The sequence below is a fragment of the Hibiscus syriacus genome, unplaced genomic scaffold (assembly GCF_006381635.1).
Source record: "Hibiscus syriacus cultivar Baekdansim isolate YM2019G1 unplaced genomic scaffold, ASM638163v2 tig00116951_pilon, whole genome shotgun sequence".
Lineage (NCBI taxonomy): Eukaryota > Viridiplantae > Streptophyta > Magnoliopsida > Malvales > Malvaceae > Hibiscus > Hibiscus syriacus.
Window position 1 is genome coordinate 1,591,943 of NW_024063482.1, and position 14,234 is coordinate 1,606,176.

The following is a 14,234-nucleotide window of genomic DNA, read 5'->3' on the forward strand; positions in this document are numbered from 1 at the left end:
CACCATTTGAATTTGACCCATAACCATTTCCAAAATGAAATTCAGAAAAAAGAAAGTGTAATTACAATTATGAAGGTAGACAATAAGGACCTCCAATGTTCATGCACAATCAAAGAGTTGTATGGAATATAAAAAGGCAAAAGGATAAGAAAGATGTAGCAAATGTATGCCTTGGATCATACATTATCTCAAGCTGAACCACCAGGTAAAATAACAAAGCCGACGACTATAGACAAATCCATGGATCTATAATCCATATCACATGACATAGTATGAAATAAACAAAAGAAGAATAGTATAAAAACCTGTACAAGTAAAAACTTCGATTGATTATCATCAAGCAAGGCAGGCTGCCAAGTATCTTCCCGTTCTACATAATAAGGCTCGTCCAATCCGAATCTGATCCCCTCCAGTGACTTACGGTTTATGCCATCTTCCCCACTAATCTGAAAACCGACGACAGAATATTTAACTGCAAAAGTGATGCTTTAACATATTGTGTCAACTTGGTTCTTTACTCTCAGAAGTCATACACTTGAATGATTGGTGAAAAGATTTGACAGCCTGAATACATGTATCATTTTATATAACTAGAAATTTGGTAATTTTCAATCTTGTAGGCACACCATCTGACCTGCTGCAGAACCAAAAACTAACATGTATCTGCAGCATGCTGGGCGTTATTGATCAAAAGTCTGGTCAAATATCATTTCCTGTAACATTAAAAAAGGTTTACATGTCACTACTTTGAAAGACATGTATTAACATATTAAACATGCCAGGTGATACAAAGTACAAGATTTGGCATAGGGAATAGAAGGCATAGCAGATTCATAGATGTAATAATATATTTACAGAGAGGCTTCAAGTGAAGTCCAAGTACTTGCACACAGGGCCGGTCCTAACATTTTAAGGGCCCTAGGCAAAATAAGAGATAAGAGCCCTTAAAAAAATAATTTAAAATTCAAGAATAAATTTCGGTAAACGCCAAATAAATTTTTTCATTAAAAATTATATGAGTAGATTATATTAACCAACATTATTTTACCAAATATATAAAGAGACATCACAATTTTTCACTCAATTTACTCCTATTATGTCTTCAATAATCTCTTAGAATCGTCTCTCTCAATCGAAAATTGACGTCTCTCACCTACAAAACAACATACACAAATAAAAATAAATAGGCTGATGACTAAATACAAAACCCGCGAGAAATATTAGGGGCTAAACAACAGATTATCCAAAAATGCGTAACATACATGAAAAAAGGAAAATTTACACATCAACACCTATAACAAGAGAATATAACTAAATTAAACCCCCTTAGGACTAAAATACAAAACAAATTAGGGGACCTAGAACGTGAATAACCCATAAACCTATAATATATAACCCAACTTCATCCCCTTAATTTCATTTATCCCCGGTCCCCCAAAAGCAGAGCTAAAGCTCTCCATCTCCCCCCTCGGGCGAGAAGTTCGCCGAACCCGTGCGCCACCGTCTTACTCATTGCTCCGGCCACCACACGCGATGGTCGGACCCCTAAACTATCTAAAAGTAACCCTTTTTCTCCGATCTACCATTCTCAAACCGGATCCAACACTGAAACGCCCAAAACAGACCTCGGATCCACTAGAAAATGGTCTGACCCTTCGAATGCCTAGCATTCCGGCGACCCACGACGACGGAGCAACCCCTACTCTCCCAGAAACCTCCTAACCTAACCCGTTAAAAACTAGATTTAGACAGAAAAACAACATGCAAGGACCTCGAGCTTCTAATCTGTTCGGCCTCCCTGCCATCGACCTACATTGGCGGCCTAACTCTGGTGAGACCCCTCCTCTCTGTTTATTTTTTGTTATTTTGCTGATTAGCTGGGTTGATTAGAGCCGAAATAAACTTGTTTATTTTTTATTTCGAAATATACATATGGGCGCTACCATGCTCGAAAAGGAAAAAAGTTATATATTCGAAATGCTAGATCTGGGTTTTTAGAAGAATTATCACAGTAAAAAAACAATATGTAATATGATTTATCCGAACTAAAAGTAAATATAATGGTTTGCTAGATAAGAAATGAACCAATAAAAAAAGCATGCATTCGAACAATAAAAAAACAATGAGTAATAGGTAACCTTTGAAATTTATTATTCCTTGAAGATGAGTTTACAGTGTCTTTGTAAGGATTTTTTTCGAATCCCCTTTACATTCTGTTTGCTTGGTTTAAATACCCAGTTACAATCGAATAAAAAACTATTCTACTTCCTTGTGTTCTATTTTTTTTTGCAGGTGAGTGGGATGTGTTGGAGCCCGTTAATGTTTTTTATATATCCCCATAATATGTTGCTTCCCATTGTTGGTAGAGAAAAGCTAAATTAATCTCCCTTGCTTGGCGTGCTCCCGGATATGCGTGAGTGGAAGTATGGGCACTAGCGTATAGTGGAGGAGCATGAGTGAGGTCTTGGTCTACTCAATTATAGTGCTTCACGTGGGGGAAAGGCATGGGCCCCCTCCAAACCTTAAAAATATGAAATTGTAAAAATATTTTTTTAATTATTAAAACTTAAAAATTATAAAATTATTATTATTTTCAAGAATGGGCCCTTCCAAACCTAGGCCCTTACCACTATCCAGGGCTCAGAGCCGGCCCTGAGGGCGACCTCCTAGGGCCCAAGTTTAGAGGGGGCCCATTCTTGAAAATAATAATAAATTTATAATTTTTAAGTTTTAATAATAAAAAATATTTTTACAATTTCATATTTTTAAGGTTTGGAAGAGGCCCATGCCTTTCCCCCACGTGAAGCACCATAATTGAGCAGACCAAGACCTCACCCATACTCCACTATATGCTAGTGCCCATACTCCCACTCACGCATATTCGGGAGCACGCCAAGCAAGGGAGATTAATTTAGTTTTTCTCTACCAACAATGGGGAGCAATATATTATGGGGATATATAAAAAACATTAACGGGCTCCAACACATCCCACTCACCTGCAAAAAAACATAGAACACAAAGAAGTAGAATAGTTTTTTATTTGATTGTAACTGGGTATTTAAACCAAGCAAACAGAATGTAAAGGGGATTCGAAAAAAATCCTTACAAAGACACTGTAAACTCGTCTTCAAGGAATAATAGATTTCAAAGGTTACCTATTACTCATTGTTTTTTATTGTTTGAATGCATGCTTTTTTTTATTGTTTCATTTCTTATCTAGCAAACCATTATATTTACTTTTAGTTCGGATAAAACATATTACATATTGTTTTTTACTGTGATAATTCTTCTAAAAACCCAGATCTAGCATTTTGAATATATAACTTTTTTCTTTTCGAGCATGGTAACACCTATATGTATATTTCGAAATAACAAATAAAAAATAAACAAGTTTATTTCGGCTCTAATCAACCCACCTAACCAGGAAAATAACAAAAAATAAACAGAGAGGAGGGGTCTCACCAGAGTTAGGCCGCCGATGTAGGTCGATGACAGGGAGGCCGAACAGATTAGAAGCTCGAGGTCCTTGCATGTTGTTTTTCTGTCTAGATCTAGTTTTTAATAGGTTAGGTTGGGAGGTTTCGAGGTGAGTAGGGGTTGCTCCGTCGTCGTGGGTCGCCAGAGTGCTAGGCATTCGAAGGGTCGGACCATTTTCGAGTGGATCCGAGGTCTGTTTGGGGTGTTTCGGTGTTGGATCCGGTTTGAGAAGGGTAGATCAGAGAAAAAGGGTTACTTTCGATAGTTTAGGGGTCCGACCACCGCGTGTGGTGGCCAGAGCAATGGCTAAGACGGCGACGCACGGGTTCGACGAACTTCTCGCCCGAGGGGAGGAGAAGGGAGATGGAGAGCTTTAGCTTTGCTTTTGGGGGCTGGGGATAAAATGAAACTAAGGGATGAAATTGGGTTATATATTATAGGTTTATGGGTTATTCACGTTCTAGGTCTCCTGATTTGTTCCGTGTTTTGTATTTTAGTCCTAAGGGAGGTTTAATTTAGTTATATTCTCTTGTTATAGGTGCTGATGTGTAAATTTTCCTTTTTCCATGTATATTACGCATTTTTGGAAAATCTGTTGTTTAGTTCCTAATATTTCCCGCGTGTTTTGTATTTAGTCATCAGCCTATTTATTTCTATTTTATTTATGTATGTTGTTTTGTAGGTGAGAGGCGTCAATTTTCGATTGAGATAAACGATTCTAAGAGATGATTAAAGACATAATAGGAGTAAATTGAGTGAAAAATTGTGATGTCTCTTTATATATTTGGTAAAATAATGTTGGTTAATATAATAGAATCTACTCATATAATTTTTAATAAAAAAATTTGTTTGGCGTTTGCCGAAATTTATTCTTGAATTTTAAGTTATTTTTTTAAGGGCCTTTATCTCTTATTTTGCCTAGGGCCCTTAAAATGTCAGGACCGACCCTGGTTGTTCTCCTCGCCTGGGCTCAGGGCCGGCTCTGCTTGCACAACGTTCATGACAGACAGTTTGAGTCCAAAATATTGTTGGGTACAGTAAATCGGATCCAGTCCAAGCCTTGTCCTTAGTTGATCAATGCAACCCAGGTAAACCTATGCAGTATAATTAATTACAATAAATTCAACTTGAAAGAGACAAACCTGATCACACATAGGGCAGGTGTCACTTCTTTCCATCCACTCCAAAACGCATGAGAGGTGATAATGATGTTCACATTTTGTAATAAGTTTTGGATTCTCTGTGTCATACTCTGCGTATGCAAAACCCACAGAAAAGCCATTACTTATTTTTCAAATGCACTGATCAGTTACAGCAACAAAGGCAACAGATCTACCTCTACAGGCAATTAAGGCCATGACAATGAGATTACAATACCTTCAAGACAAATAGGACAAGCATCCTCTTCCTCTGTCGTTGATTCCTTAGATTTGGTTAATTTTGAGACTTCTGGTTTTCTTGGTGAAAAAAGCAAACCAGACTGTGTTTTGCAGCCTGATTCCTCAAGATCTTCACAAGTTCCCAGAGTCTCGAGACTGCCTCTACTCAGAGTTTCTATGAAGGGCTCTGAATCGGTTGATTGCGGACATCCCGAGACCACATCATATGGCAAAGGTGCTGGAGGTGGCCTAAAGGTGTCAGGTACTTCTAAATGCAAGTTAACCAGGAACCTTGCAGCCAATGCAGAGGCTGATCCTTCGTGAGGTGTTAAAGACTCATTCTCTTCCAAAGCTGGTGGATACTGTGGGAGGAGTGTTAAAATTCAAAGAAATGATTATAATAAAGATTATCAGAATGTGTATATCACAATAGTAGATAAATGGAGATCACCTATACAAATTAGAAATTATCACGTAAGCTACTAGAAAACCAGTGGCCATTGGAAACAAGCAGTACAAGACTCAAAAGCTCCATTCTTCCAATGCATATGCAGTCAGGCTCATATGAATCTTTTATGGTATTTTGAGGAGGGAGTTCTCAAGTTAAGGGACCCTAACGCTCACACCAAATTTCAGTTTTCCTTTTTCTGCTCTGTAATAAAATTTTCCCTTCTTAAAGTAAACTAAAAGAATCAAATTAGTTGGCACAAAACCAGAACTATTTTTCACAAATTTGTGCACGCACAACATCTATATTCAGCTTGCAAAGTGGCATGACAGCATCAAACTTCTAGCTTTTAGAAAATCCTCGAGTCAGAAAAAGTTCCCACCGTTAATCAGACCCAAAAGATCAGTGGAAGATCATGGGTTCTACAACCAGTTCAAGTAAAGGGGGAAGGAATGATAGAGATTTAAAAATAACAATTTTATTGAATAATCAATGAAAAAAGAAAAACGTGAATTAGGGGTAGTTCAAACTACAAAATCATCTTCTTTCCTCTTTTTCCCATTCCTTTTTCCCATCTGTTACTATGGATAGTGGTAAGTGAGTACTTCCGATATTCCATAAAAACAACTTTCATTCTCTACTATGAAGAAAGAAAAAGTCATATAAGATACTAGACATTAGAAATATTTATAAGAAGAGCATATTACTAACATAGTAATACACAGGTGTCCCATGCAGAAGAGGTTTCCTGGAAGAACAACAGCAGCCTCCCATTCCCCACAATTATCTCTGTCGTTAACCCCACGCAAATTGAGCTTGGTGCATTTTCCCTGTTATTTGACATCAGTGGATAAGTAGAAAATTATAGGTTCAAAGCAAGGGGTTAAAGAAGCCAACTTGAAAGATAGGACAAACCAGATAATGCACTAGTTCTGGAAGCATGAACAAGCCAAGAGCCTATATTGAATTACCATGGTCCATTTTCTTTTCGAAAAGAGCACAGTGGTAGAACATGTGATCAAACAAATACCATAACTGCTTCATATAAATAGAATGTGTAAAACTTCAGAGAATTGTAATTGGCATACAGCATCTTGGGTTAGCCGGAGTTGGCAGCTTAACGATAATAACTGTTGTATGCATTTCTAGATTACAGATTATATCAGAGTAGTATGCATTAACAGGCTATCTATGTATCGAGAAAGAAAACAAACAGCTAGGAAATGATGCCGCATATACAGAACATAAACCAAGAGGCTAAGTTATCCAATGTGTTATACAGTTTTACTGCCTTTGGAAGGAAATTTGCCAGTGAAATTTTAGCAATTCATGCCAAATCCATCAGCTTATAAGCTGGAAAACATAAAATTTAGCCTCTTAGTGCCAGATGCCCAGCTCGTCTAAAAATGGAACACAAAACAGACCCTTAAGAACTAAAATTGCAAACATCAATCACACACGCACATGAATTTGACGCCTTTGACATTTTATTATTATTATAATTTATAACAACCCAGACATGGTTATCTGAAGCTAAGTAGGACAACTTAAAGTTGAAAACCAAATCGCAGAAACAGTTCAGAATACCAAAATTCAGAAATTTAATCACTAATTGTGCAGACAAGCAACAGACAGCGAAATAACTACATAAAAAACAAAGAGACTGAAGTCATAAATTCCACAAAATCCTAAATTAAGAAGTCCAGAATAGGGAAAGGGGAAAGTGATATGTAACGGAGGGAAAACAAAAGAAGTAAATTACATTTAACGAATAATAAACGATTTCATCAGAGGAGAACGAAAAGTAGTAAAGATTTAACCTTTGGAAGCGGCGGCGGGATGAGAAGAGAGGCGTAGAATTCTAGCCAATAATCCTAACTCTTGTAGGCTTGAAATTTAGTTTCTTAAACAGTATATTAGTATTTATTTAAAATTTCTTTTAATTTATTTTTTATTAGTTTATGTAATTACAAAATAATATTTATTCACAGTCAATCTTAATCTTTATAATGTATACCCATCGATTTAAGTTTCAATTTGATATTGTGTTGTTAAAAAAGTAATGACATCTTTTTAGTATTTTATCTATGATGATATAGACATTAACTTATGATGACACGTCAAGATCACCGTTAAGTTTTTTTCGATGAGTGCTAAAATAGAACATAAACTAAACGTTAAGTACGATTTTGAAACAAAATAAAATTTAGGTACCAAAATAGAATAAAAAAATAATTTAGATACTAAACATGTAGTTTACCTAATATTTTATTGGCAATAAGTAGGGATAAATCGAATGAGAGTTGATAAATATAATCGTCCTCTGAAAATTTTAAATTCTCTATGTGTTCATCTATAAAATTATATAAATTCATCTATAACACAAAATCATATTTCCGCCCATGATATTGGTCTATTTATTGCATGTACTGTACAGAGATGCTGATTAGCAAGTTTACTTGAAAGTCAGGCAAGTTTCAACTAACTGGAGAACTTTGTCAATCTTCTCTCTAACTCTACCACAAATAATTTGTTTAAACCCTGCAAATCTTCATCCTAACCACAGAACATAATTGATTAGCTTATAATCCAAGGGGAAATGCCTTACTCCTGCTGGAATTGAGCTTTGCTGCTTCCAAGTCAGTTTGAATCCTTGGATTTTAACTTCTGACATAATTTTGCATGGAAATTGAAGTGGTGTATTTGACTCCTGGATATGCCAGTTCCATATACATGATTCGAGCATACAAGAGAATCTGTTGCTTTAATCTTTGAAAGAACATGCATCTTGATTTAAACCAGCCAGCCAACAGTTTAATGCTCAAGGGTTGGTTGAGAATGTTTGTTCTTGATGTTGATTTGTGCTGCCTTGTATTTGAAGACAATGCTAAGAGGAAGGTCTTCTATTAATGTCAGTGGTTGATCAAATAAGAAGTGAATGTCCATCTTGCAATTTAAATTTTCTTTAATAATTTTTTTATTGATTGTATATCACTCTAAAAATTTATTTGTATTTATATATATAAAAATTTTATGCTATTAATATATATTTTTTTACATCTTTAAAAATATTTTTTTTACGGGCACCTCCATTTTGTTTCCTACAAGTAGTAGTAGTTTTCAAGAATCCTACTGCTATTCTTGTAGTTTACTGGTTAAAGTCTTTTTTTAATACAATCAAGGTTTTTCATATTTGTTTCTACGGTCCAATTTTTTTATTCGGACATTTGACTTGATCAAATCTTATGTTATGTCAGAGACAGCCAAGTTTAAGTATTAAAAATAATATTTATATTATACGAATCAAGTTACTCCAATATTTAAAGGAGTTATTATTATTTATAAAAAGTTATGAGTTCAAACACCAACGACTGTAAGGGTGATTGAACGTTCATTGTCAAATGATTAATAGTACTTAAAACATATACTACTTTGTAATCAACAACTGTTAGGGTGATTGAATGTTCATATACTACTTTATAATCATTTTTAAATTAATAAAAATATGTTTTATATTATATTGATTTATGATGATGACATAATGATTCATTATGACTAATGATATAATAAGATGGGTTAAATTAATTTTTTAATCAAATTTGATGGTTAAATTAATTTTCTTAAAACTAAAGGATTTATTTAATTTTTTAGAAAAAAATATAAATTATTTAAAATTTCAAATATAAAAAATATATAAACAATAAAAAATTTAATAGCAACAATAGTTAGTTTAGCAAGATAAAACACTAGGAATAGGGATGGAAATGGGACCCGAACTCGATGGGTTCCGACCCGACCTAATCGAGTCGGGTTTTTTTAAATTCGGGTTTGGGTTGGGTTAAAGTTTAGGGTGAAAATACTTGATCCGACCCAAAAAAATATAATTTTATATTATATACTTATGAATAATTACAATAATATCCTTCTATATGTTATTTTTTTTTCAATTAAATCACTGTTTTTATTGAATAAAAATAATATTTTTTATTATTTCGGGTCGGGTCGGTTTTTAAGTTATGTATCGGGTCGGGTCGGGTGAAATATTATTTTAGTCAAGTCGGGTCGGGTCTCGGGTGGAGGATTCCTTAATCTCGGGTCTGGTGGATCAAAAATCCGACCCAACCCGATCTATGCCCATCCCTAACTAGGAACAACAATGATTTCTTAATCATTCTTAACTATATTTACAATTGTTAGTGCTCGAATCAATTACCTTTAAGAATAACAACTATTTTTGTTCATGAAAAAAAATATAAATTATAAAATGAAATTATAAATTATTAAAAAAATTAAACCTATGATATAGCATTAAACCTTAAATAATCAATGAATTGACTAATTCGTCTAATTTTATAATATTGATGTATGTATTACCCAAAGAGCAGGGCAAATACTTGATGTGGACATAATCCTCTCATATAAAAAGGAAAATAAAAGAAAAAGTCTGCTCTTCATATCTCCATCTCTTAACTACCCGCCATTTCTACGTGGTACATACAATCTTTCTCTACTTTCTTCCTCTCTTTTTTTCTTATCCCGTGATGACCAGCTCCAACAGCAGCTCAAGAAGCCGGAACCCTAGCTTCGGCGTAGGCTCAACTCCGGATCCATTTGCTTACTCTGCAACCTCTACTTACTCTGAATCATCTGTCTCCCGCAAATCCGGTTCAGCCCGAAATCCGATCAAGGTTGTCGTCCGGTACATCGTCGGTGCCTTTGTCGCGTGTTTTACGCCTCCGGATTCAGAAGGATACAAGAAATTTGGGGTTTCAGATGAGTTTAGAGCTCCTTCCGGTATGCTCTGTTTCTCTCCAGTATAAATTTTAAACGCCGATGAGTCACAAAGACAACTTTTTTTCCTTAAATATGGTTTTAGTAAACAGTTCTCGTATGAACGTATTCGTGACTATGAGGAAACGGCAAAAATGAAGTTTTTAGTTGTTATTTGAAAACAGAGGAGAAATCTCTACATTTTTCTTTTATAATACGGATGTTGTATTTTTTATTTTTAACTTTTACTGGTTCTTTTTCTATTTTGACATTTTCTCGGCAACCAAACAACCTGCCGGCTCCGCGACTAGTTTTTTATTTGAGTTTTGGATAGAAAAAGGAAAACCCAGAATTTTTCATTGATCGAGTTTTATACAAAGAATTTATAGTTAACATTGAATTACTGATCGGCTTTTGTACTGATCATACAGATCTGGATCTGACATTGTTAATCAACTCTCCAATAATGTACTAATTGAAACTATCTTATAAATTTCAATTGTTAAACTTGCAGTTGCACCGAAAATGCCAAGAACGAACGGCGAGAGGAGGGGCTCGAATCGAGCTATTTATTCGAATTCAACAAGGGAGAAAGTGCCTGGGAGCATGAAATTCACGATGGAGGAAATTTTGAAGGCCACGAGGAACTTCTCCCCTGCATTCAGGATTGGACAAGGTGGATTTGGGACGGTTTATAAGGGAAGGCTTGATGATGGAACTTTTGTAGCTATTAAACGTGCTAAAAAGGTTTGTCTGAAAGCTAATTTGAAGTTTGAATAGTTCTTCTTGTCCCTTTTTTTTTGGTGGATTATTGAGAAATTGATGAACTTTTTTGTTGTTTGTAGAGTGTATGTGATAAGCATTTAGGTGTGGAATTCCAAAGCGAAATAACAACACTGGCACAAGTGGAACATTTGCATTTGGTCAAGTATTATGGGTATTTAGAGCATGGGGATGAAAGGATTGTTGTTGTGGAATACGTGCCTAATGGAACCCTTAGGGAACACTTGGATGGTGAGTTCTTGTGATTATACTCTGTTGTACTTCCTCTAGAGCTCCCCACACATCACATCTTTGTTGTCATTTCTTTGTTTATCGAATTTTTAAGGCCTCTAAAGTTTCTTATTCTCTAGTTAATTTCAGTATCTAGACGTAACCGCTGTTAATTTCATCACCGACTAAATCTATTATATGACAATCATATCTATTTGTTTTGCCAATATGAAAATAGTCATCATTACCCAACGAATACCACTAACAAGTCTATAAGTAAATCACCATGCAATGCTGGATAGAAGAATCTTCTTCTTCTCTCTTGGAACTTCTCTTCTTCCCCGACTTTTTGACTATTCATCATCTCTTTCACCCCACTAAATCATGGTCTGACTCTTTTTCCAAACTAAAAGCGACACCACAAACCACCACAATCTCATTTCTCCCATCAATGTACTCCACCCTTCAAATCTTTAGTTTGCTTGTGTGAATGCCTTGGTAGGCTACTTTGCTAGCATACCTTGGCCTTTTTTATTTCATCCTCTTTATGCTGCAATTTTGAGAGTTGAAAGATGAGAAAATTTTCTTGCAGGTGTGCATGGAAAAGTTCTTGAGCTTGTTGCACGGCTTGATATAGCTATTGATGTGGCCCATGCAATCACCTATCTTCATATGTATACAGGTTTCCTTTAAAGATAGCATTTTTAAACAAGGACTTTGCTGTTGTTGGAGAAATATGAATGGAGAGATTAACAAGATTATGCATTGAATTCTTGTAGATCACCCAATCATCCACAGGGACATAAAGTCTTCCAACATTCTCCTTACCGAAAAGCTTCGAGCCAAAGTTACCGACTTCGGTTTCGCTAGGTTGGCTGCTGACATAGATTCTGGTGCAACCCATGTGTCTACACAAGTTAAAGGAACCGCCGGCTACCTCGATCCGGAGTATCTAAGAACCTATCAACTAACAGAAAAGAGTGATGTTTATTCATTTGGTGTATTATTGGTTGAACTAGTCACAGGCAGGCGACCTATTGAACCGAAACGAGAACTCAGGGAGCGGATAACAACAAAATGGGTGTGATTTTCATTCCATTCTCCCATAGTTCATCCGCTTGCAAGTGTGTTGATATGTTTATGTAATTGCAGGCGATGGAGATGTTTAACGACGGTGCTGCCATTTCAGCTTTGGATGCAAGGCTAAAACTGACCATGGGGACTAACTTAGCCATCGAAAAGATTCTTGAGTTAGCCTTACAATGCCTGGCTCCTTGTCGACACAACCGGCCTGGTATGAGGAAGTGTGGGGAGATCCTATGGAGCATCCGAAAGGATTATAGAGAACTATCGGCCATGGACCTTCGTTCTTATTCATCTAATTTCCAATGAAGTGGTTCAGTTAGAGAAATGTAAACAAAAGGCTCACTAAGTTACAAATAACAAAGTGTTGTTGAATCTAAACCAGCATACAAATGTACAGAGAAATCAGTACAGCGCCCTGCCTTAAGGATCAATTTAGAATCCGTCATCAACAGAGGCAAGATTATGCAGGAAATGTACTCGTCTGGTTTGGATTATGTGTATTGAAAGTTTAATTTGTTGATTAATTAAAAGTTGTTTTGTCTCTGTTCGGAGGGTTTTTTAGCCAAAATAATTCACGGGGATAAAAAATTGTATTAATATACTGGAAGTCAAACTCTATATCTCGGCAAGATAATTTCTAATAAAAATTATTATTTAATAGACTATAAAAATTTCAAATTATTGAATTCACGAAATTTGTTTTATTATTTAAATTTTATTTAAAAATTTTAAATTATTTGAGTTGATATATTTTAGTTTATCTTTCAAATTTCATTTAAATATTTTTTGATTCGATCAAATATATTTATTTGAATTATATTAACAAAATAAAATAGTTCAATTTAAAACTTTTTATGGACATTTTAAATAAATTTCAAACAAAATCTATAATTTGAAATCATATGTATAAAAATTCCTTTCCGATAAAAACAAGAAAAAATAATATTTAATATTATAAAATAATTTACTTGTTTAATGTTTAAACTTAACATAACTTCAATTAACTTAAGAATTAATTGTTATATACAGTGGCGGATCCACTATTTATTTAGGGTGGGTATTGAAATCTTAATTTTTCAATTTTTTGTTTATTTTATTGATTGTGTACATCCTACAATTTTATTTATGCCACATATAAAAAATTATGATGTTAATATATACGTGCTCACTCTAAATTTTTTTTAGATTCATCACTTGTTATATAACTTAATCTTTTTTGAGAATATTTTAAAATTTTAATGATTTTTTATGAGAGAGTTATATACAATTTTATTTTTGCCTCATATAAAAAATTATGTTGTTAATATATACGTGCGCACTCTAAATTTTTTTTAGATTCATCACTTGTTATATAACTTAATCTTTTTTGAGAATCTTTTAAAATTTTAATAATTTTTATGAGAGTTATATATATATATATATATATATATATATTAAAATGAAATAGTTGAATACAAAATTTTATTGACAATTTAAATAATTTTCAAATAAAATCTCATAAATTAGAAATCATATGTATAGAAATTTCTTTCCGAGAAAAAACAAGAAAAAAAAATAAAATTTAATATTATAAAATAATTTACTTGTTTAATGTTTAAACTTAACTTCAATTAACGTAAGAATCAATTGTTATATACGGTGGCAGATTCATTATTTGTTTAGAGTGAACATTGAATTCTTAATTTTCTTCGATTATTTGTTTATTTTATTGATTGAGCACATCATAAAATTTTATTTATGCCAAATTTAAAAATTTGTATTGTTAATATATATATTCACGCACTTAAAAAAATATTCATAAATCCGTCGTCACTGGTTATATAACTTAATTTGTTTTGAGAATCTTCCAAAATTTTAATTAATTTTTATGAGAGTTGTATATATATATATATTATAGAATTTACTTAATTTATTACTTACAAACTCGTGTTTGTCATGGAAGAGCATCCGTTTTACTTTTTTTTAAAGTTGTATTTGCCTTGAAAAAGCATGAAAACCCTATAACAAAAAGGTGCAAAGCATAACCACCAAAACAAAACAAAGACCAATTTTGTCTGTTAAAAAACTTGCTAGAATGGCCA

At 34.0% G+C, this 14,234-nt stretch overlaps 2 protein-coding genes across 4 annotated transcripts; one reads left to right on the plus strand and one right to left on the minus strand.

Moving 5' to 3' along the window:
- Window positions 1-344: 344 nt before the first annotated feature.
- On the minus strand, window positions 345-7,188 carry LOC120189164 (probable E3 ubiquitin-protein ligase RHB1A). 3 transcript variants are annotated; one of them, XM_039192502.1, is made up of 6 exons: window positions 7,125-7,154; window positions 6,459-6,657; window positions 6,016-6,134; window positions 4,855-5,218; window positions 4,620-4,729; window positions 345-713 (listed from the first exon to the last, which is right to left on the minus strand). In XM_039192502.1, the coding sequence occupies exons 3-6, from the start codon at window positions 6,076-6,078 to the stop codon at window positions 681-683; spliced, it is 570 nt and encodes a 189-aa protein (XP_039048433.1). In that variant the 5' UTR covers window positions 6,079-6,134; window positions 6,459-6,657; window positions 7,125-7,154; the 3' UTR covers window positions 345-680. The 3 variants fall into 3 exon arrangements, with proteins under 3 accessions (XP_039048433.1, XP_039048431.1, XP_039048432.1); XM_039192500.1 differs by lacking the exon at window positions 6,459-6,657 and having other exon boundaries at window positions 7,125-7,188; XM_039192501.1 differs by lacking the exon at window positions 6,459-6,657 and having other exon boundaries at window positions 6,016-6,141; window positions 7,125-7,173.
- Window positions 7,189-9,748: 2,560 nt separating this feature from the next.
- On the plus strand, window positions 9,749-12,650 carry LOC120188894 (calmodulin-binding receptor-like cytoplasmic kinase 2). Its single transcript, XM_039192267.1, has 6 exons — window positions 9,749-10,098; window positions 10,589-10,821; window positions 10,920-11,088; window positions 11,660-11,749; window positions 11,847-12,148; window positions 12,220-12,650. The coding sequence occupies exons 1-6, from the start codon at window positions 9,846-9,848 to the stop codon at window positions 12,457-12,459; spliced, it is 1,287 nt and encodes a 428-aa protein (XP_039048198.1). The 5' UTR covers window positions 9,749-9,845; the 3' UTR covers window positions 12,460-12,650.
- Window positions 12,651-14,234: the final 1,584 nt, after the last annotated feature.

What these genes read in the sequence shown, in the direction of transcription:
- LOC120188894 (XM_039192267.1), top strand. Translation starts at nt 9,846, where the DNA reads ATGACCAGCTCCAACAGCAGCTCAAGAAGCCGGAACCCTAGCTTCGGC. An exon ending in TGAGTTTAGAGCTCCTTCCG is followed by an intron (nt 10,099 to 10,588) that starts GTATGCTCTGTT and finishes TTAAACTTGCAG; the next exon opens with TTGCACCGAAAATGCCAAGA. An exon ending in CCTTAGGGAACACTTGGATG is followed by an intron (nt 11,089 to 11,659) that starts GTGAGTTCTTGT and finishes ATTTTCTTGCAG; the next exon opens with GTGTGCATGGAAAAGTTCTT.
- LOC120189164 (XM_039192500.1), bottom strand. Translation starts at nt 6,078, where the DNA reads ATGGGAGGCTGCTGTTGTTCTTCCAGGAAACCTCTTCTGCATGGGACA. An exon ending in GGACACCTGTGTATTACTAT is followed by an intron (nt 5,219 to 6,015) that starts GTTAGTAATATG and finishes CTCCTCCCACAG; the next exon opens with TATCCACCAGCTTTGGAAGA. An exon ending in TTGTCCTATTTGTCTTGAAG is followed by an intron (nt 4,730 to 4,854) that starts GTATTGTAATCT and finishes TTGCATACGCAG; the next exon opens with AGTATGACACAGAGAATCCA.